The sequence below is a fragment of the Accipiter gentilis genome, chromosome 33 (assembly GCF_929443795.1).
Source record: "Accipiter gentilis chromosome 33, bAccGen1.1, whole genome shotgun sequence".
Lineage (NCBI taxonomy): Eukaryota > Metazoa > Chordata > Aves > Accipitriformes > Accipitridae > Astur > Astur gentilis.
This window is the reverse complement of record NC_064912.1, coordinates 19,583,983-19,606,986: the sequence shown is the minus strand read 5'-3', so window position 1 is coordinate 19,606,986 and position 23,004 is coordinate 19,583,983. Positions and strand designations below refer to the sequence as shown.

Genomic DNA, 23,004 nt, shown 5'->3' with positions numbered 1-23,004 from the left:
TACAACTTAGTGCTGACTACTTTTCGGCTAAGTTTCAGGCATAAGAGGTACACAGCTGTTCTGTAGTCTGGGTAAATATAAAAAATATTGAAAACAACAGTGTTGAAACAGTGTTAAAACTGGAGAGACTTAATATTGTTCCTTTCAAGTGCAAACGATAGCAAATTGGCCACTTAAGTTGTGTACAGTAAACAACAGTATGAAAGCTGCCATGCAGGAAAATGAGGCAAGGAAAGCTGATGATGAAGGATTCTCTAGCAAAACTGATAAAGGAACTTGGAAAATCTATTATGTTTTGCAAAAATAACCCAAATATTTGGGGCACAGTTGAAATGATACTCAGACTTACCTATAGCAGTACACTCAGTACAGGATCATCCACCTTTCCAGACCTTTTTTTTTTTTAAAGGATTAATATTTGTTCTGAATTAACACCACTGCATATTACATAAGAGTATCTGCTCTAACATTTACACGTGCACATATAAGCACTTATTATAGCCTGACTTACCTAATTCACAATGTGAAATAGCTGGGTTTAATTTTAACCTTAAATAGTGGAGTGAGGGAAGACAGATGGGAATAATGGAAGCCAAAATTAAGCTACCAGCGAACTTTGATATAACAGAACAGGAATTCTGAATTGTTTTCAGGATACTGTTGCATTCCTTTGTCCATGTACTGGACTGTAGTAATGCCTCAAATTCTATTTATGGTATTAAAGTAATAAGCCCTAGAAAAGAATATTCTAATCAAAAATTTTATTAAATAATCTAGATGTTTGACCTGCATTCAGTAGGAACTGTATTGGAAAGTTCAATGGTAAGGAAAAGGCATATGATTGGCCAAAAATGTTGCTAATTCATAATCATGTGTGTGCTAATGCCCACTACTAACCTGTCACAAATAACACTGCTTGCTTGCATTATCGTTAGCGTGGCATGCAAAAAGAATGGCTGTTTGATGCTTGCTCTTACATTAACATACTAAAAGTATTGGAGATTAGAATGTTGTAAAGTTGTTCATGTTTTGACTGGCCAGTTTCACATTGTACTTTTTCCACGTACAGAAAATCCTATCTAGAAATCCACATGTTTTATACAAAGGTTCATTTTGTATTTGACATAGCTGTACCATTGTTTGTCACAAATACTCCTTTCCTGTGTCACCTCACACTTTCAGTTACCTCCTTTTCTGATTCATCCTTCAATGTGCAGTTGTGGTAGGGAGAACTTGTGTGCCTGCATCTAAAGTTGAAGTACACCTTTTGAACCATACTTCAAATGAAAGTTCAAAAGGAAACAGCAGGTACTGGTAGATATGAGGGAGAATGCAGTGCCTCTCTACTTGGTTCTGTGCTTATCTCTTCTGAGGTCAAGCTCAGCATGGAACATTTTGAGTAAGAGAAAAATGCAAGAAGAATTTGGGAACTCACACGGTTGCAGTTTATTCTTTTATGTAATGTTGCTTCTGTTAACAATAGTAAAAATGACTTTAAAAAAATCTAAAGTTTATATCAGCTGACTTTAAAAGTACTTAAATTTTCATCTTTTGTAGAAACAGCAGTTATACAGTATAGTGGGGATAAAGGAGAGCTGCTGATGTTGTGAAACTTGGTTTCATGGATTGGGCACTTAATTTAAACACATGAATGTAAGGCTAAGTGAAAAGGTTTGGTTTTAAAGTAGCTGCAGTAATTATTTCTTCATTGCCGTCAAAGGTGTGTTGAACAGTGATGGTCTTGTGGGTGCCACAAGGCACTGTTCACTGGGTATAGCCCAGCAACCAGGACACTGACCTTCAAAATGAGAATGAGGGCTGGGGAGAGAATCTATTTAGAAGATTCCCCCAGGTGATGGTGTTTAACAGGTCATAACAGTACTGATGATTTGTTCTGTGCCTTCGGGATGACTTCATTTACAACTGAAATGCTATCTTACCAGAATATGGTATTCCCCAAGACTGATACAAGACTGGGGAGAAAATGTATAGTTCACACCTCGAAAGAAAATATTAATAGTCCCGGAATCGTGTTTTTGGGAAAGTTGCAGCAATACAGATGTGAACACTTAACTGCTTAATCAGTGTCAGGCCATAATATGATGGAGTTCCAGCTACTATATTAACAGTATCACTGAATACAAATGTACTGCACTTTGCGTAAGGCTGGCTGGCACTCCAGTAACGGGCTGAGAGAAAAGCAGGGGAGGCTGTGCTCCAACTTCAGTTCTGTGTCTGCTTTTGCCTCTTCCATGTCATTTAGCTCAAACTTTCAACTTGAACATTTATAAAGTAACTTCTGGGCTAAATTTAAGACTTCATGCCTGAGATATGAGTCAAAGTCTTTATAGGATGCCTGTCTATGCCACCTGTGTTTAAAAGCAAGGCATTTATTTGGATTCTTTATTGATTTAAGTGATCTAAATTATTTTCTGTTTGAAACAGCTGCTGGATTGCAGTAAGTGATGTCACAGCATATTATAAATTAGCTTTCCAAAATACTAACTTAGTATTTTCAGTTAAATTTTTTGAGCTGTTAGAGATTTTTCTGGTTGGCTAACTACCAGGGCAGTCAGTCACCAGAAACGCAACATTTTCAGGTCCTTCCTGGACACGTCGCCTTGAACAAAACTCTCCTCCCCTCAGAAGAGGCAAAGAACATGACGTTCCCTGTTACACACAGGAAAGGGGTTTAATCTGCATTTGGTTGAAATAATTTCTTCCTTTTCTTGTGGCAGTGCCTCTTTTTGACACCATACATGTTCCTATTGCTTCTAAAAGTCATAGGTGGTGGTTACCTGGCTGATGATTTAGGTGCCAAATTTTTTTGCTGAGCGACCATTGTGTTTTGATGTGAAAGTCTGGAGTAACGTACCACTCTTAAGGGGCATTGAAGAATCTGATACTAAATCATACTTGCTGTCTTCCATTCTTCAGAAAGAAATGCTTTTCTTTTATTATGTACAAGACTAAAAAAAGGTATGTAGGAGAAGCAGCTCATGAGCTTTTTTTAGTTTGGCTTAGCCTGTTTGTGTCCATGTGTGCACATATGTGCCAGCCCCCTGTTTGAAAAACCTTCGTTGATCTTTCCTTTCCCTTTTCTTTCTAAGGAAATGCACCAGAAATACACTAGTGAATGAGATGTCACTGTCCAGACTGCTAAACTTGCTATTCCATTTTTTGTGCAGACTCTAATTCCAGTATTCAAGAACCACTTCAAAACCCTTCTTCAGAGCTTCTGACAGAGACAGCGAGCAACGAACTGCACAACCACCTCATGCTTGATATTGACAATGATACGGAAAGCACTGCTCTGTAATGGAAACTCTCAAACTTTTTAAAGGTTCCTCTCCTGGTGGGAAAACTAACAGAGCTAACAGTGAAAAGCTTCTTTTGACGATATGGCAAAACTGTGTAGAGTTGTGACTTGTGCATCATGGAGGAAGTGATTTAGCCATTCAGAAGAAGTTTAATGATCTGTGTCTCAACAATGGTTTTCAAAATCTTGGATGGAAGGAATTAATTACTGCAGAAACTTGCAGAGGAAGCATAATTGCTGCTAATACAGATGGTATTAGCAGAAATTCCAAAAGAATAAGAAGCAGAACATTAGTTATTTAAAGTGCATGTATTATGGAAATAATCTTTTTAATGTCACGGTTAGACTTTTATTTCTAGTTCTTAGACGTTACAAAGAGATGCCTTGCAAGAGACATTCCCTCACTGATTTGCTGCAGATTCTTTTTAAAACATGAACCAAAAAATGCCAGAGTGCTGGTGGTGACTGCTGGTTATCAGTCACCTTGTCAAAACTGTGGATGTATTCTAGTGCCTTGAAGGACTGTCATACTGTAGAAGGAAACTTACTGTATCTTTAATCATTTCATTGCTACTTAATGATCAGTACTTAATACTTATTTCATAGTTATTTGTATTAACCAAGCCTGCTTTTGTTTATGTGAAACTTGCAACTGTTTCAAGATGAAACTGTGGAAGTGGTTTTTGTGCTTTTATTGAAAACAGTTGAATTTTGAAAGAACTTTGAAACACCTGTTTGGATTCAACAGTTGGGTGAACATTTATAAAATTAAAGATTGTCTTTTGTCAACTTAAGGCATCTTTATTCAAGTTTGTGAGTAACATTTGCTTCCAGTGGACACTGAAGGTTTCACAGTCATTCCCTGGGCTTTGTAGCTCATGAGTCACTGGCTGCTCAGCTTGTTCTTCTTTTAAGGAATGTAGCGGACTGGGAATGAATATGCATCTATTCTTTAATGTGTAGATTCATGTTAAACACAAATGAGCCTAGCTGCTAAGAGGAACACTGGATACAGCCTGTATCATGCAGAGAAATGAGATGGAACAGGCCATACTGTTTCTGTGAATGAGAGGGAGGGAGGGGAAACCAGTCAATTGAGGTAACATTCATATAACTAGTTGAATTAATTAAACTATAAATTCCTTAATACTCCATAATACATTTTATTAATGTGATTAAACTAGACCTCAGGCTTAACTACAAAATAAAACTGCATTTTGTGAAGGCCTTGACAAGACACATTGCTCTTGGTGACATGATAAATTTATTTTAGTTGCTATCTTCTCTATGCCCCAGTTTGAAATCCTAGTGGCTGCCCAGTTGTTTCCTGTTCAGACATCTCTTAACAGAGAAGATGAGCCCTGTTAGTGGGGTGTAGTCCTGCTTTCCTCTGTCACTACACTAGCACTGTAACAAACTCTTGTAACTCAGAATTCAGTGTTAGTAACACAACTAGAATTTTTGGCTCCTAAATTTGATGTTCATCTCTCAAACTGTATGCAGTTTACCTGAATCCAGGGCAGGTTGTGAAGGACTTAAATAAATTCTCAGAAAATCTTCTGGACTTGCACATTCTTCAGCGTTACACAAATAGTTAATTGTCTCTGCTGGGATTAGCAGCTCCGGTGCAAGAGTGTGTACACTATCACTGGTATCCTCGCTGTCATCCTTGATAATAAAGAGCATATTTCAGTACAGTTACAATAAGAGCACAGGGCTATGATGCAGTTAAAGATGAGGAAATTTGCCCAGAACAGCAGGGCTGGAGTTACTCCCTTGTTTACCAAACCCAGCTGTATTCTTTGCTGCCAGGAGTGCAGAGCAATGGGCGGGGGAGGAGGCAGTGTAAGGTGTCTGCTTCATGAGTGCATTTCACCTGGCTTTAAGCTGTGTTGGGGGCTATTGATTAGTTAATCAAATGGCTGCACAAAATAGCCCTACAGAGGTCTAGAAGGAGACTTGGAATAAAATAGTGAGGTTTTGTAATGCTTTAACATTGCTTTTGGAATCTGCTCAGGTGTTTATGCTTGTAAACACTGCTTGAAAGATAAGTGCGGCTGCTTGCTTGTGTGGTTTGGGGGGATTTTTGGGGCGTAAACTAGGAAAATTTCTTCCAGCCCAGTTATTTGAAGCTTACCTCAAAACTCTGAATACAGGCTGCGAGTTGGAGTAGGAGGGTGAGGCACTCTGCAACCACCTCTGCCGTAGACTGTGATTGCATTGAGTCTTGTGGACGTGTCACCGGAGTCGTTGCTATTGCCACATACCAGTCTGGGAACAGTCTGGTGGGGATGTTATGTGCCACCACTAAAACTTTAATTTCCTGGAGTAAAGCACTGCATGGAAAGATAGTGAATTCCATCTTAAAGTACAGTAAGGAGTTTTTATCAGACGGTCAAGTTTCATAAACTAAGCAGTGAGTTGTTTGCATTCCTAGAGCTATGCTAGAGCATTTTATGCATACAGCATGGTGCACCCCTCCCACCCCAGCCAGTGGAAACCTTTTCTAATTCTACTCTGACGTACTGTGCAAGGGTCTTGGGTGGACTGGTCAGATGTGAGGGTGAGAAACAAGCAAAAGAACAGAAGGGATTTAATAAGCAAATGTGGGGGTGTGATGGTGGCTTGCTTTGATAGGAATTCCATTCATAGCAAAGAAAATTATGTAGCTTTAATGAACCTGGATTTCAGTGAATTAGTACGGGGCCCTAGAGAAACACTTGGGTTAAGCTAAAGACAGTAATTGGCTGAGCTATGTGGGACTGGTTAGGTAGTGTTGAAAGGGCAAATAGCAGGCTGAAAGGCAGTGACTAATGCTCTAAAGATAATTTCTGGAATTCCAGTACATACATTTACAAATGTTTACAAAGCAGGGTACAGAAAGTATACAGCCGATTCCTAAGGAAGGAATTTTCCTATTTACTGAAACCTATGAAGGCTGTTGACAGTTGAAGACTTTGTGTCTTGAAGATGGACTCCAATGCAGATGACTGGGTAAGAGCCTGCTGGTCAGCTGCTGACTGCATCAGGAAAAGATGGGTCATGGTAACTGGAAAATGTCAGCTCCTCTGTGGTCAACAGGTACTCAGTGGGGGAATAAAAGCTTGATATAGTCGTAGCCAATGTTCATTTTAACCTTAAGGAAGCATTCTGCTGCTTCTGTAATATGAAACACTTACCTATGACCTTGATTTTGGAGAGAAGCTAAATCTTGGATGATGAGATGGATTGTGCTACTGCAAGACTGCAGAGGAAAGGGTAGAGTTTTTACAGAACTTGCGTATTACAAACTAATCTGGGAATATAAAAATAATTCATCAGCTGCCCTACATGGGCTTTCCCTTTGCATCACAGGCACTGAGGACAACGCATGTTGTTCCTATTACGTCTAACAGAACATGTCATCTAATTCTGTCAGGATAATGTTTTGGGGCAGTTATGTGAAGCACTGGGTGGAGTAAATCCCAGAGGTAAGCTACTGAACCCACCACAGCATTATTCAGGTCTTTAAGACTATGTATGGAGTAAGAGTTGGTTATACATTTGTAGTTAGCTGGATCTTAGAAGCCAAATTTGTATAAAGATGAATCAAGGTTACTTGATCCCACTAGGAATTTATGTAACTTACCTCTACTACATGAAGTATATAGCTGGAGTAGAGAAGTAGCAGACCTGAGACTTGTTCTCCTGAGTGGTCTTCTAATGCATTTTCAAACAATTCTCTGTGATAACCTTATTTCAAAAGAGAAACTGGCATTTTGTCAAACGGTTTATAGCGATAGTTCCAGCTAGTTAGTGTTGTGTAGTGTGTTCTGCGTGCTCTCTGCTGCCACAGACAACAGCTTCACAGATCGTGCTTTTATTACTTGGAAGAAACATGAAAGCATTGCTACCATAGGAATCTCTTCTTGGCGTATGCACCAATGCAATTCATGTTAACTCCTAAACCTGCCTGATTCCCACTAGCATTTCTTTAAAGAGGTAGTTACATAGTTGTTGCTGTAGATAGATCACCTGAAGGCCCTAAATGTAGAGCACGTAGAAGTCTTGCATGTGTAGTTGCATCCTTGCTTCTGCTTGACATTGGCACGAGCTGATAGAGGTGTTTAAAAGAAAATAAAATTGTCTTAATAATGTATCTCACTCATCTGACAAAACCCTTGGTATACATTAGTTGTCTGAGGAAGTCATACATGAAGTTGGTTGCAAAAGCAGTATCAGACTTTAAAGTCTCTCTCCCTCCTCAGGGTTTCCAACGTGTTTTTGTTAGCTCAGGGAGGATTCCCAAGTGACGATTCTCTTTATGCAGTTTAACAAAATCGTATTTTTCTTATTTCATGGGCCACTACAAGGCTCCTACGTCTCACCGCCCCATACCGCCCGTTCTGTCGCTTCATAGGCGATGTTTGCTTCACCACGCAATATTTACTGCAGTCTAAGACACCTTATGAGGGACGAGGCCGAAAGCCAAGCGCAGCGGGCGGCGTTCCCCGCATCCCGGCAGAGCAGCCACCCGCCCGCTCTGCCTCAACGACACCGGACAGCGTGGGGCTGCCTGCCCCATCCCCACCACCACCACCGCGCCCCTGCGGCCGGGGTGGGCACCCACCTGCCACCTCCTCTGCTGCCGTCCCCTCACCCAGCCGGGCCACCACCAGCAGCCTGTGGAGCGGGAACCGGCACTGCGGGGAGAGGAGAGGCCCAAAGAGGCGAGGCCCGCTCGCACCACCCTGGCCCTGCCGCCTCATCATCCTCCTCCTCCTCCTCTTTCCCACCTGCCCGGTGCGGCCCAGCCTCTCCCGCCGCACGGCCAGCAGGTTCTGCCGCTCCAGAGCGGCAGGCTCTGGTGAATCCGGCTGCCCCAGCGCCAGGGCCTCCTCCGACATGGCCGCCAGGGCCTGGAGCCTGCGAGGGCCTGGTGGAGCCAGAGGCCTCCGGCAGCACCACCACCCCCCCGCCCCCCCCAGCCACCCCCCAGAGCCCCACACACTCCAGGCAGGCAGGGAGCAGCTCTCGCTCTTTTAATAAGTTTATCAGCAGCTACACAAAGCCAGATGGAAGGCGGTCGAGGGTCTTGGCGTTGGGAGTGCTGGCAGAACGGCTGCGGGGTGCCCGGCCCTCCCCAGCAGGTGAAGGGGTGCTGCCGGACACCTCTTCCCTGGCAGCACCCAGTGGGTTTGGGCTGGTTGGGTTCCTTCGGGTGCCCCTGGTGACAGTTTTGGGGCAGTTTCCACGCTGGGCGCTGGCATCGGTCGGCTGGCCAGCCCCGCCATCGCAGTGCTGCGAGGGGAGGTTGCGAGGCGGGCAGGCCCCGAGAGCTAACGTCGCCCAGAAGCGGCAGCGGGCCCGCGGGTGCTAATTGCACAGACGCTTCTGCCCGCCGCGCTGATGGAGGACGCTGAACAGGCACGGCTGAGCCAGCGGGGCACGGCTCGCTGCTCCGACGGAGCACGAACAAGAGGCCTCGGCCCTCCACCGGGCACTTGGAGGGGTTACTCACCCCTTGAGGGCAGAGGAGCTGAACCAAAGGGGAACCAAGTGGTTGTAGCTGGTTATAGAGGCATAAATAGGAAGGGAATCCAGATTTCCTGAATTCCAGGCAGTGCTCTAACCCCAAAGAGCATAATTAAATATTTAAAATTACCAAACAAACCTCTTCTGCCTAGCTGCCTTCCTTAGCTCTTTACATCCATCCTGTTGCCAATGCAGGTCTGACAGTGATGGTGCCAAGTGCTTGGCACCTTTCACAGCCAGGCCCCCATTAGAAATAAGGAAAGGATTAGGGAGGAGGGTCTGTCTTCTTAAATAAAATTTAGAAAGCATTAAGAATTACATTAACCCTCTGCTAATTATTATTATTTACACCAATTAAAATTAGTTGATGTCATCTGGAATCGAATAGCCAACTGCTATGCAAAGTAGGCCCAGAGAAAGAGCCCAGCACATACACATAATAGCAAGTTGATGTTCAGGACGTGTTTCACCAGCGGTTTCTCCTCCAGGGAAGCCATGGGAAGCGGCTCGTGTTTAGTTGGTGCCGTGTTCTCGGCGTTTTCCTGTTTGCGCTCCATCCCACAGAGCCACAGAAAGGTGGTCATCAGCTTCGACTTCCCTTTGGTGTTAGTTGTACCTAAAAAGACAGTGACTAGTGAGGTATAAGTCTCACCAACCAAACAAATCCCAGGAATGTATCAGTGTGGTCCTGTACAATGGGTTTTGATGCAAAAACGCACCAGCATTCTATACACTAGCTATCCTGAGGTGTAGTAAGCCCTGCAATTAGCATCTTTTAGGGCTGTAGTACCAATTGCATCCTTCCCTGGAGCTCTGAGCTCTAGTTCTGCTGTGCTCAACAGTTTAAGAAATGGTAACAGTAGACCAAACCTAAAAGCTTAGGTGTAGCTGCTTGGTGCCCATCAGCTTCCTCTTGCAAGTGGCATGCTCTAGTCCATTTAGGTTTACTCCATGCCACACACATGTAAATGGAATTTTCCCAGCTCTGGTGTGAGTTAGGGCGTACACGACTAAATGCCGGGAAGACAGCGCTCGTGCACAACAAACGTGAGACCTCCCGGCAGTTGGGAGATCTGCACCGTAACTCATTAACTTACTGATCTTTTCAACAGCTTTTTATAGATCAAAGGAATACACAGCAAAAGCTGCAAAGTTACATAAACAGTGTCCCAAGCCTGGCAAAAACAAGTGATGATAATCATCGCTGGAAAATGCAGAATGAGTTGCTATGCATGTTTGTACCTAATACCGACAAGTACAAGTTTTAAAAAATGTAAATCCTCCTTCACTGATCTGTCAAGAACTCCGCCCAGGGCTCTGGGTTCTCCCTGCTGCTAGAGTCGATCAGAAAACATCACTGAAAAACAGAAATGGAATTTCATGAAAATAATTGTGGTTTTCCTCCACCCTCCCCTTTTTCAACCACTTCTCCTTGCAGCAGGTGCAAGCAGCACCAGTCGCTAGTGCAGGATAATGGGCATGGCTTTCTGTATCCCATCCAGCTCCTTCTTGATTTCAAGCATATGTAATGCCATCAAGAGATGGAAAAGAAACTAAACTTCTGCTTAGGTAAAACTGCCAGGTAAAAAGCTTTTAGCATGCCCTGAAGTTACAGAAATCCAGAGGAAGTAGTTTTAACGTTTCTTGTCTTCAAAGCCTTTACATAATGCCTAGGGTTGTTAAGTGTAGGTATTACTGAATACGATGTTGGAGCACTTACATTTATTATCATTTGAACTATTTTCAGAAGCAATGCTTATATCAATCTGGAGAGCTGGACGCTCAGCTTCACACACTCCTTTTGCAGCATCAGGGGAAGGGCTGACTGCTAGGTCTTTCTTGACTGGTAGATCCCCACGTGTGAACCAGGTAAGCCGACTTATCTGATGGCATGAAGAGTGGTGTTAAAGAAAACTGCTTTCATGGTTGTTTAAAGGACTACCTTAGCAGTAGAGTAGCCTGCAGAGAGAATACTTAGAGGGGCTGAAATCTGTTCTCCTGCTCTGTTGGAGCAGGTGAACAGCCAAGTGCTCAGCTGGTAACTACGGAAGCGATGGCTACCATCAGCATGTTGGGTTTAGTTTTGTCTGGAACACGATAGCTGTTTCTACAGCTACACTCTCTGAAGGATGGCATTCTTCACTCACTGAGGAGGCGGCATTTCTGCACGGGACCATCACTGGATGCAGACTGAGAGCGGGTCAGTGAAGGGAGCAAAAAGAATGGAAATTGTGGCCAGGGAGAAATGATTCAAAGAACTGGGGTTGCTGAGAGAAGAGAAGACAGGTGGGAGACATGATAATTTTCTTCAAATATGTAAAAGACTCATTAAAGAGGAATGTTCTCAATATCAACGATAGGGAGGACAGGAAGGGATGAGCACAACATGAAGCTAGAAAGATTCAGGTTGGAGATGAGGAGAAACTGCTCCTGGGAGGGCAGGTGAGCTCTCGAATTGATCACCCCTCCCTGGGCATTCTTCCTCTCTGGGGATTTCTAAGAATAAGTTCACCAGGTCTTTCAGAAAACTGTCAGGTTAGTCCTGTCTTGAAGCAAGAGGATGCGTTGGCTGTATGATTTCTGAAGGTCCCTCTGGCCCTCCTTTCTGCTATTAATGTGTTTCTGTAGCCTCAATATATCTATTGAAAATAGTCAAACTGGCACAAACCTGTTCCAGAGGAAGTGTGCTCTCTGCCCTTGATTTCTCTTTTTCTGCGAGTAAAAATGGTTCCTCACTAAATTAGTAAGAGAGTTGATAAAGATGACCCAGAAGCTGGAATTTCTTGGAAAATAGAGGCAAAAAGCTATTTTGTCATGGATTAAACACACATGTTTGAACTTAAGAACAGCTCTTTGTAGCATCTACTGTTGACCAGTTTCCAGGGTGGGGTTCTGGATTTATGGGACCAAAAACTTAAATGGCAGCAGGGTGCTGGAGCAGAGGAGGGATTGCAGTTACAGGTTATTGCAGGTGTGATCATAAATAAAGAATGAATGGAAACTTCCATTTCCAGATTCTTTATCCCCACATTATTCCCATGGATGTAGTGTGGGGCATCCTGGAAACCATTTACAAATAACAAAAGAAATCTGAAGGGGTGACGCACCATTTCTTCCGAGGGGGGTTCTGTGAGCATGCTCACGACCAGCACAGTGAGCGTGGAGATCACGGCCAGGACCATGGAGAAGTAGAGATAGTGCATGTACTTCACCACGCCTGGTCGGAGGTCGATCTCGCCACACTGGGGCTCTGGGTAGATGAAGTCCAGCACCAGCCGAATGACGCCCAGCAGCAGCCCAATCACCAGGCCCCAGAATGCGCCCTAGGAAAGGAAGGGTATTCTTTATCGGAGAGAGAAGCATGCATCCACCCAGGATCCAGGGCTATACCCACATTCTCAGGCTACAAGCGGGCCAGGCTTTCTTCTTGCTGTTTTTTTGGTGGGCTTCTTTTCCTCCCTTTTCTTCTCTTGCTATCTAGGTCTGCCAGTGCTGTTACAGTAGCCTGGTACCTCTCCTCTGGGGGGTCAAGTGGGTCATTAGTTTTGGTATGGAGGGGAAGGATAACATCTTATGCTAGAATACTTCGAAGAGTGATATTTTTATCCTAATGGTTGCCTTAACTCCAGGGGGCTGATAACTGCTTTCCTCATAACCGAAGCCCAGCGCCTGTCTTTGTGGAGAAACTGGAGGTTTAGGACTCCTGATGCCATTTGGCCTGGCTTCTTCACTCTCTGGGCTCACTATGCCTTCTGTAGCCCCCCTGATGCAGATAATACGAGGCCATGTAACAAACAAGCTGATGGCTAATAAGACCATAGTAACAGGCTTCAAGATTTGTGAAGGACACCCTGCAACGGAGCGATGCAGTCATCTCCTTCTGAAATGCCAGTGGAGTCTTTGAAAAACAGCAGGCATTGCTCCCTCCTGTATTGGTGATGGTTGCTTGGGTTGTGCAGAGGTCTGGGTGCATTCATTCTCCCAAACACTACAGGAGGCAGCAGAACTGCAGCCTGAGGCGGTGGTTTGAACCGCAGGACCCTCGTGAGGACAGCAAGGCCACAGAAGCGACCGTGCTGAGCACAGCAGAGTTGTTACCTTTTCATTTGCTCTTTTCCAGAAGCAACCCAGTATAAACACCATTGCCACGGGGGGCTGCAGGTAGGAGCTGATCGACTGGATGTAAATAAAGAGCTGCCCTCCCTGGCCAGCCTGTACCAGTGGGATCCACAGGATGGAGACCACAGTGAGCAGCAACACAAAGACCCTGTGCAAGAAAAAGATGCCATTACTGTTAGCTCAGGCCATTCTTTTCCAATCGCTCAGCTTGCAAGACTCCGACTGAGATCTCTTGTAACCATAAGGCCTCCACTCTAGTCCTCTACCAAACCTGTGCAATATGAAGATACTACACCTGCACAGGGGCAGCAGGCTGCGAGGTGTGCCGAGATGTCTCTCTAATGCTCAGGCTCTGATATAATATGCATGTCCTAATTCTCCATACCTGCCAACAATCATGAGTTCCCACTCAGAGCAACGAGGACGGAAGTGTTTCCAGAGGTCCATGGTGAAAATGGTGCTGGCACTATTAAAGATGGACGTCAGGGAGGACATGAGAGCTGCTATCATCACTGACATCATCAGGCCCCTGAGTCCTAGAAACAGAAGAAGTACAGCTGCCCTGAGGAATCCCCAATAACCCCACTGTAGGATGCCCTCGAATTCTTCTTTGAACTAGAACAGACTTTTAAAAATGTTTTTATCCCCAGTTTTAAAATGGCAGTGATAGGGAGGTGTTAACAATTGATTCTCATTGTTAAATATCTGCACTTTATCTCTTATCCAAATTTGACTGAATTAGACCTCTGGATACTCTATCATCACCTATCTCTCCTGTTGCATGCTGTCCCTTGCCACTGTCTCACCAAGCCCAACGTAAACCCCACTGAAATTATAGTTGCAGGGTATTTTCCTCTCCGAACTTCTCTCACGGATGCCTTTTGGCTGGTGTGTACCATACCCATCAGTGCCAGCACCATTACCAAGCTCCTTACCTACAGGCAGAAGTTCTATGACCAGCTTAGGATAAGCAATATCCGAACAGCCAGATGGGTTGCCACAGATTTTTCGGCAAATTTCTGCATCTGCACAAGCCACCAGATCTAAAACAAGCAGGGGGGAGTGAGAAGCAGTATTCCATAGCCACAATAAACCAACATATCTAACCGGGTTAGTCTACTGAATGTTGTAAACTGCTTTCTAAGTGAAATACTGGAAAGCTTGGAAAGCTTCGAGCAAATGACAGAGAACTATCTCAACACAGTGAGGAAGGGCAACATTGGGCTTCTCTGTTTTCCCTTTTTTTCCTTCCATGCAAAAGACAGAATCAGTATAGGTAGCTGACCTGCCTTGCATGTCTAATTCTTCTCTAGGAATGTTGCTCAGTTGAGGACTAAGGCTATCCACCCACCTCTGGCACAGCTCCTCACGGACAAGTACATCCGCACATTCCCACCCAGCGAGCAGTTTACGGCATTCAAGGTGGTGTGTTAGGATTTCTCCCAGTGCCTCAAACTTATATTGCAGGAGGAGTAACACGCTGGGTGCAGGAGGGGGCCTAAGTGTATGATCAGAACGCAGAGCAGCTGCAGGTAGCAAGCTCAGAATAGATCAGCACAACTGCTATGAGAAAGGATGACAGCCAACTGCTCTAGCACATGGAGCAGCGTGTTGTGCAACAGGTGTCTGGAGTCTGCTGTAGGAGGATGTGCATTCTCCAGCTTATAACTGGAAGAAAATTTCATCATATGTTGGGCATTTGATGTATTACAACCTTTTAACTTACTCGGTAAAGGCTGTTCCAGCTCCATAGAGTAGGCACAACCAGTAGTGGTAAATAGAGGGAACAGATCTCTCCTTCAGCACTTACCCGGGAAGAGAATCCGACTGATCATGCCTGGCATCACCATCATAAAGAGGGGCAAAATTTTCAAGTAAGAGGTCATCAAGGAGCCTCCTTTGGCATGAGAGAGGTTTTTAGCAGCAAGGGACCTCTGAACGATGACCTAGAAATTAAGAAATGTGTTTGGTCTGCTGTCAGCAGAGAGCAGCTAGCTGTAGATGACATGATACCAATTGCATTCATGTGTACACTTTATCCTCCTCTAAACTATTGAAATCTTAGAAGGGTGAACACAGAGTTTGGCAGTAGCTTTATAATTCTTGTTTCAGATCCCAAGTACCTTACAAAAATGTAGACCTGAAAGGCACTGCCTCTGTCATCAAATCCGAGCCTTGCTTCTGCAGTATACCATGCTGCATAATCTGTTCCTTAACTAATCATACTCAGGCTTAGAATTTTCTTTTCTTATTCTTTTGTTTGGGACTTCCCTGACCCAATGGCTAATCCGGGCCAGGTCAGTAGCCCTCCTGTCAAAGCAGGACAGGGTCTGAAACAAGCAAAGTGAGTTAAATAAGAGTACTACAGGAACATCAGGAGGTTGCTTAGGGCTTCAGTCTTGCTGGCTCTGATGTACCTAGGAGGGTAATCAGACCCCTGGAAAGTGGAAAGAGTGAATTCACAGGTGGTTCAGAACAAGTGAAAGGCTTAAGTTAAAAAACAAACAACAAACCACAAACATAAAACATCTTTATAGACTGGGATTAACTCACAAACACATTCTTACCCAGTTTTACATTGAAATTATTCCCAAAATTTAGTTGTGCATCTTAAGTTTTGCATCTTTACGATTGAAACCATCAGATTTTACTGAATTCCCATCAGAAATAGTAAACCAGTCCAGGCTACTTTGCAAACCCTAGGTTTGTAATCAGATTCAAACAAGCAATAGCATGTTCTTGAAACCAGACAAAGAAGTAAGCAGTAACCCACCTGATCTGTACACCAGTACCACAGGGACGGAATGGTCATTCCCACCAAAACTCCTGGCCAGGGAAGGTCAGAGTTAACAGGGTCTCGGAAAATGTGAAAAGCATCTTCTCTTGGCAAGCCACAGCTACTGTTTTCCTTGCGGGTGCTGGGAATGGCATCGAAGTATTTTGTCTGCAAACCTTCAAGACCACCAACTTCAACAAAGCCTAGAATAGGTCATGAGAAGCAGTTATCACATCTTCCTGGGACGGTGCTCTGATTTTCAGCCTCTGTAGTTTGCTGCGGGTGATCCTTCAGAAGTGTTCTTTAAAAATCAGAAGCTATTGACTCTAACATTGGGCTGGGGGATAGCATAACACTACAACTGCTGGCTAGAGAAGGTGCTTGTTCACCTATAATAGTGCTTCAGAACTTATTTCTTCAGAGATTTTTCAGGGGGTACTCATGCATTTTTACCACATAAAGAACTACTGTAAGATTATTTGTAGGAGAATATATTCCAACAGGAGAATATATAGAAAGCAGTTCCCAGAACATCAGTTGAGTAATCAGTTGTGATGATCCAGCTTGTTTGTAGTACTTGGTAAAGCTTCTATCATAGTTTTAGTAATAAAACCCCAGGGAAGTACTTACTGAAGACCATAAGAGTCACAGCCCCGATCAGCATGATTAGAGTTTGCAGAGCGTCTGTGTATATCACAGCTGCCAGGCCACCTAAAATTACAGAGAAGCAGCAAACTGTGGGAAACTGGGTTTGTTCTGTCATAGCATCTCACACTTTGTAGAAGTTTTTGACAGGCAGCGTAAGCCGAGCCCCGTGCCTGGCAGGCTGGTGTGTTTTGACCGTGTTGGGGGGCAGTTTTGGCCAATTGCTGTGCATGACACTTTGGCTGAAATTTCTCATGTTTTGAATCATAATGAGTCACCATTTTGTCACTAAAAAGCCAAAGTCCAGTATAAGTACTTCTACGGGAAATATATGGAAAAGATCCAAAACAAAGCCCAAGCTGAATAAGGAAGAGAAGAAAAAAAAAGGGGGGGGGGGGGGAATTTTTATGAGCAATATCACTAGGGGTGAGCACTGGGAAAGGAGCAACCTTTATTTGCTTGGGATTTGCTGCTTACTCCGTGCATGGCTTTCTTCCATTTGGCCACTCATAAGCCCTGAAAGGGCATCCAAGATTGACAATGCTTTCTGCATTACACGGCTCATTGTTATGTAAATCACTCATACCTCCAAAAAGCCCAGAGGAAAAACGTATTGTGCAAATGCCTCAAGCATAGCTTCTCCTTAAAGCAGAACTGACATGCATCCGTACCTGGTATGACCTTTATAAGGTGCATTCATTTACTCTTACCTGGTAATTTTTTCTTAACAGGCGTTGTCAATTGCTTCACCCCCCCACTTTATCCACACTCGTGGCAAAACCAGATTGTATGGGAAACGCAGGACTCCTGTCACAAGCATGAGGATGCACGGTGCATCGCGTGAACATGCTCAGCTCACTCAGCAGGATCTGTGATATGATCTGAAACTCAGCCACGTACCCGCCACAGTGTAAACGGCTGTGATTGCCAGCAGACCTGCCACGGCGATATAGAGGTCCCAGTGTAAGGCTTGCTGAATGAAGAGGGCCCCAGCATACATGTCGACCTAGAGAAAGAGGATAGTTATCAGAGTTGCAATGATGATATTACTGAGCTCCTCAAAGCTGGTACTGCCAGGGAGCGTGAACATTTAGCTGACCAGGCTGTCTCCTTTAGTGGGACCAGTCTGTTTTGTAAAGCTCGTGACTCCCCAGCTCCCCGCAGCATCTTCTCCACGTGGCACATCCCTCTGCAGCCCCAGCTCCTGCCTACTGTGCATTAGGACCAGGCTCAATTCGGTATTTAGACAGTTTATTATGACTGGTCATGGGGGTGATGGAGCTGTCCCAAGAGTGGGGGAGCAAGCACAGCTCTCTGAGAAAAAGGCATTTGGGTGGGGTGAGCTTATCTCTTCCCCGGAGCACCAGTGACCTGGGTGGGGAGAGCTGCACTGGCCGGGGGACCAGAGCACCGGCGGTGCAAACCTTCCCCGGGTGCCTCGGCCTGCCGCCAGCCCCAGCACCGGTTTGCCGTAATGCGAATTCCTCCCTGCTGACACGGTGACAGCAAGATCATGAGGAAGAGTGTCCTCGGGGCTGGGACCCAGCCCTGACCAACGAGCTCTGCAGCTACGTGAAAATGCTGCGTTTTGGGAGAGCATTAGGATAGGCAAACTGCAGACCACAGAATGACAGACAGATATGAAAGCATCTTGAATACAGGACTTATTATCAGAGATTTCCATCAAACGGCTCGTTTTTTTCTAGAGGAGAACCTGAGCCTAACTCCTCAGTGCCACCCAAACCCCGTGACTAGCATCTATTTCAGAGGGGACACAGGCAGGCGTGTGTCAGACGGCGCGTCCCACTTTGGCCCTGTACATACAGGAAAAACACCAGCAGGGACTCGTCTGATTTCACAGATTAATGCACTGCTGGACGGTTAATAAACAGCTAGTGAGGTGTTGCGCAAGGGTTGATTCAGTTATTTATTCAAGGCGCTACATTAAACAGGTGCAATAAATCACTAAACTCTTTCCACCTAAACACATAGCAACTCCTCCATTCTTATTCATCCTGCACATAACAGCATTTGGTGTCTGCGCAGGCAATAAATATGCAAAGGGAAGAAACTGGGTAAGCTGCCAGATGTACAAAATCTAACAACAAATGCATCCACACTCACAGCTCAACTTTTCAATAAACTGTGGCTCAGGACATTGACACCTAGCTTTCCCTCCTACTGTAGCAAGCATTCAGATGCTTAATGGGGGAAAAAAAAAAAAAGTTATTCTTTTTGTGTAGGTTCTCAAAACAACTATAATCTATCTTCCTTACGTATTTTGATGATACACCCTGTTCTGCTAATATAGGGAAGGGCCAGTAGTTGCATTTCTCAGCCTTGCTGATCAACATGTTTCCAAAGTGAATTGAATTCAGTCTGTTTCCATGTTTTTTCTACTTACTGATATTTTGGTGAAGATATAGATGAACAAGTAGAGAATCGCCAGGAACATCTGAATTCTTTTGCCTCCAAAACGTTTCTGCAGGTATTCTGGCATGGTAGTAACCTACACGAGAAGCATACCGTCAGAGAGGGTGGTACACGGTTGCACCCATGAATTGCTGAGGGCTCACCCATGGAGCCGGTGTGGGAGGTTTGCATTGGTAGAAGACCAGAAGGGCCCTGCTAGTTGCACCGTGCTGGTATTTGGTTCTCGGTTGTCTACTTAGGCCAGCACGACAGCTTAGCAAGCGCCGACTTCGCTGTAATGTCTGGCAGAAGGCTCACTATAAACTGTGATGTGAGAGCCTCCGTCCATCTCCTCAGGAGATGGAGCAACTCTACTCCATTGCCAGGGGTAGCAGAGCTCTCCGGCCCCCACACCCGAACCCTCAGTGCTGTTCCCAGGCAGCAGCTCTCCTCCGCTTTAGCTCAGGCCCCCGGAGCAGCCAGGTGCAGCGTGGCTCATGCCCTGCCTTCCAGAAGAAGCACAGGTGCAGCAAGAGATGGTTAAGCTCAGGAGCCAAGCAGGTGGTTTAAATACCAGCAAATCACTGATGGACACAACATCCCATCTACTTACTCCTGCTGCTATGTAAATCGGAAGGAATAGCCAGGCCAGCACCAAAACACAAAACATCCCCTGCAAAACAAATGGAAAGGAAGGTCAGCGATGCTGGTCAAGGCTGCGACCAGGTGGATCTATGGGGATACGAGGGCTGGGTTATCCCTCAGAGCCCTGAAAGCCCCAGCAGCTGGTGGTGATTTCCCGCTTATGCAGCGGGAGCCTGAGCCTTTGGAGCTGCCAGACCTACACCCTTGTGTGGTGACTCGTTGGTGTTGGAGTTGCCCTGTACACCACAGAGATGGCTACAGAGCCACTGAGCCACACTCACATTCCACTCGTAGGCTGTCGCGGCAATTCCCGAGGCGGCTCCTGACCCAGCCAAGCCAATGAAGTGACCACTTCCAACGTTGCTGGCAAACAGGGATGCGCCCACCTGGAAGAAGATAGGAAATGGGATCTGGCCCTGGAACCTGCTGAGGTTCTCAGCCTGCTGAGAACACGGTGATGCTGTTCCCCCACACATGACTACAGAGGATGTGAAATCCTTGTCACTCTTTGCCACCTTCTTCTTTTGCCTACATGTTCTTTGGCTCTGGCGCCTCTCTCCAGCTTCTTTCATCATTCGCTGCCTGTTGCTCATTTGTGGGCATATTTAGGACCATCCTGCTTCCAAAACAGTGTCTAGTCTCTTGCGGGGGAGCAGGGCAGAAGGTGGAGGTAACAAACAGAAATGTCAGATCATCAGGTTCTTATATTAGTACATACTGACTCACCAGACCAGCCCAAATGAAAAATACCCCACCTAGCAGACTGGCTCAACATAAAGCTGCGTCCATGATGGGACCACCCAGTTAATTCTGGAAATCTCCAGATCAAAGCATGCAAAACCAGTCATGCTTTGCAAGCGGGCAGGCTGGCTCTCGTGGGGTGCAGGGCTCTGGCAGGTGCCAGTCTCAAATATGGAAGAAAACCCCACTATTATAACTGGGTCTTTGCAAAACATGGAAGGCTTTTGGGTTTGGTTTTTCTTTCTGTTTGAAGAAATAAGGTCTGCTTGGACAGAAGTGCTTTTCAGTCTTGCTGTATTCTAGGGGCACAAGCAGTGTAACCATAAAGATACTTACAGGCCACCAAACCATCTGTCCTCCAGCTAGAAAGTAGCCTTTTACAGTGCTGCGCTGCGTCTTCCACATGGACTGGGAAAGCAGAAAAGCAGAACACAGGTTTCAACAATCATTTCAGTTGCTGCTCAGAGCATCACCAAGCAATTTCCCCAGTGGGAAACCCTGTACTGTCATCAGATGAGAGTAAAGGGTTTCTTGAGGACCTGCAGTTGCTGCTGGGAAATCCTGGGGGATGAGAGAGCAGCAGATGAGGGAGGCAACTGGCCAATGCTGTAAGCCACGTGCAAAGTTTTCTATCATCTCAGCATTCTGATTAAATGTTTTCTGTGATAAGCAAACTAAATCACTCCAGATCCGTGAGGAAGGCAAGCAATTTTGGACAAGAACTGCAGACGTCCCTAGTTATTAGGTGCAGCCAAGAGAAATGCTCGGCATTGCACGTATTGCTCATTGACTCCTGTTCCTCAGAGATTTCAGATAGTTTCATGCAATGTGCGTTATGCACCACATTTGAAGGGAGCAACTATTCATCTCTGCCTTATGACAGCCAGAGTGTGCTTTTGCTATTACAAAAGTCATGCCAAAAGGATGTTCTTCTGCCTTAATTTTATATAAACAGTATTTTCAATTTACGGAATCTGCTCTCGAGACCAGTGCAGACAAGCACAGGTGATTTACAGGACCACAATTCCTTCCTGGATGAACAAAACATTATTCTTAGCAATACTTTGTACTTAGATGACCTCTCCCTTACAAGGGTTCTCAAAACCTTGGCAAACACTAGAGGTGAACAGCTCTCCTCTGGAGCAGTAAGAACACTTCCCCAGGCTGAAATGAGGAAAAAGACCTGTAAACTCTGTCCTTCAGCTTGTTCAGTTGAATCCAGGGAAGTGCAGCTTGATTTGAGCCAAAGTAAAACAATTTGAGGCCAACCCAGCCATATTTTTCAGTATAACAGGGCACACACGAAAGTTTTTAACAGTATCTGCTTACCCACAGCCCAACCACGAGGACAAATATGAAGTACAGCACAAGAACAGCAATGTCTATGGAGTCCAGCATCTTCTGGGGAAACACATCCCACGGGGGAGTCACAGAGGATGGAGTGCTGCTGGTGGTCTCCATGGCTTCTTATGCAGGCTGAGTGCTTCTTTGTCTTGATGCATATATCTGTTAAGAAATGGGTTGCATGGTTAGGAGAGGATGTGGCAGCACCATGAAGGTGTTGACTGTTTCTTGAATAATGCAGGGGTTACTGGCTCTGTGGTTCTGGCAGCGGTGCTACTCGTGCCGGAGCTGTGGAGAAGGCTCTTGTCTCTGGCATTTGCCTTCATCCGTGACTCCCTTTCTGACACGTGAAGATGCTGCCAGCAGGCAGGCCCACCGTGAGTTGGTTGGATTTCTTACGCAGTGGAATACTCTAACTGGTGGAGAAATGGGTGCATTAGAGAAGGTGTAAGTAGCTGAAATAGCCAGAGGAAAGGACCAGGACATGGCACAGCCGGTGATGACAGCCTGCAGGTCCCAGTGCAGCAGCACTGCAGGACTGGCCTCGATGAGAAGCTGCTGCCAGAAACGTGCCCATGATGAGCTGCTGGGATGTGAAGACACATGAACCGCTCCAGCGGCGATGGCATTTTCCTCCTTTGCTCCAGCGAGAGCTCGAACTTGGGTGCAGAGAGCGCTTGGGTCTCCTCCTGAGTAAGGCTGACTTCCCAGTGAGCAGGCACTGCCCTCTCCGAGAACTCCCTTATCAGGAACGGAGGCTGGCAGCGTGATGCTGAGCACCAGGAGCCATGCTGGAGCGGGCCGGGGCAGCGGGGGTGAGCAGCAAGCACCGCCGGCAGACAGTGCGGTGGTGTGGGACCGGCACCAAGCGGCAGAAGAGCCGGTGCCGGAGCTGGGGCTCCCTCCTGCACACCAGCCCGCAGAGGCGTTTTCTGCGGGTGAGATACTCGTGTGTTTCCCACAGGAATAAAAACTCATTTTCTTCTCCAGAAGCGCCTGATGAGGAGACGTGGCACCACTGTGGGACACCTGCAAGGGCTCTCCGGAGCTCTCCGGAGTGCCCCACGGTGCCAGGCTGCTGCCCTTAGGCAGAGGGGCAGGATAAAGTCCATGTGAAGAGGTTGGTCAGGTATTTGAATTAATGCAGTCCCTCCTTGTTACCTCCTCCTGCCCTCACCTCGGCTTTGAGAGCAGGACAGGAGGCGAGCGGCAGCCCTGGTGCGGCCAAGCACACGCCGGGGAGTCCCTGGCCCGGCGGTGGCCGCTGTCGGTCACCAGGGATCGACGGACCCGGCACCTCACTGCCGCGCTGGAGCCACGGAGCAGATTTCGGGATTATTTCTCTTACCCTGCTGAGCCGAGGAGACGGTTCCTCTGAAGAGGGGCACCGCCGGCACTCCCCGGCCTCGGCACCACCTCGCAGCCGGCTCAGCTCCGGGTCCAGTCCCGGCGTCACTGGGACGGCTGGGCTGAGCGTCTGCTGGTCCTC

General features: G+C 46.0%; 3 protein-coding genes across 8 annotated transcripts in view; 1 reads left to right on the top strand and 2 right to left on the bottom strand.

The window, feature by feature from the left end:
• ARHGAP17 (Rho GTPase activating protein 17) overlaps positions 1-4,108 on the top strand; it is a 47,121-nt gene extending 43,013 nt beyond the window's left edge. For 3 of the 6 annotated variants that reach the window (XM_049790979.1, XM_049790975.1, XM_049790974.1), the window contains one exon: positions 3,189-4,108. In XM_049790979.1, coding sequence (XP_049646936.1) covers positions 3,189-3,319 — 131 coding nt within the window. In that variant the 3' untranslated portion in view covers positions 3,320-4,108. Of the gene's footprint in view, positions 1-777; positions 823-3,188 lie in introns of all 6 variants that reach the window. The other 3 variants (XM_049790978.1, XM_049790977.1, XM_049790976.1) reach the window with 2 other exon arrangements.
• Positions 4,109-4,222: 114 nt separating this feature from the next.
• TEX47 (testis expressed 47) lies at positions 4,223-8,205 on the bottom strand. Its single transcript, XM_049791737.1, is given in 8 exon segments — positions 4,223-4,378; positions 4,828-4,987; positions 5,457-5,681; positions 6,495-6,563; positions 6,948-7,133; positions 7,136-7,226; positions 7,334-7,412; positions 7,929-8,205. Coding segments are annotated over 8 exon segments (1,125 nt in total). The 3' UTR covers positions 4,223-4,340.
• A 157-nt stretch (positions 8,206-8,362) lies between these two features.
• On the bottom strand, positions 8,363-22,966 carry SLC5A11 (solute carrier family 5 member 11). Its single transcript, XM_049791064.1, has 16 exons — positions 22,864-22,966; positions 21,501-21,677; positions 20,508-20,579; positions 19,712-19,816; positions 19,399-19,458; positions 18,778-18,882; positions 17,274-17,379; positions 16,359-16,439; positions 15,726-15,931; positions 14,763-14,898; positions 13,888-13,995; positions 13,338-13,488; positions 12,932-13,100; positions 11,941-12,156; positions 10,554-10,716; positions 8,363-9,449 (listed from the first exon to the last, which is right to left on the bottom strand). The coding sequence occupies exons 2-16, from the start codon at positions 21,630-21,632 to the stop codon at positions 9,229-9,231; spliced, it is 2,031 nt and encodes a 676-aa protein (XP_049647021.1). The 5' UTR covers positions 21,633-21,677; positions 22,864-22,966; the 3' UTR covers positions 8,363-9,228.
• Between the last annotated feature and the right edge of the window lie 38 nt (positions 22,967-23,004).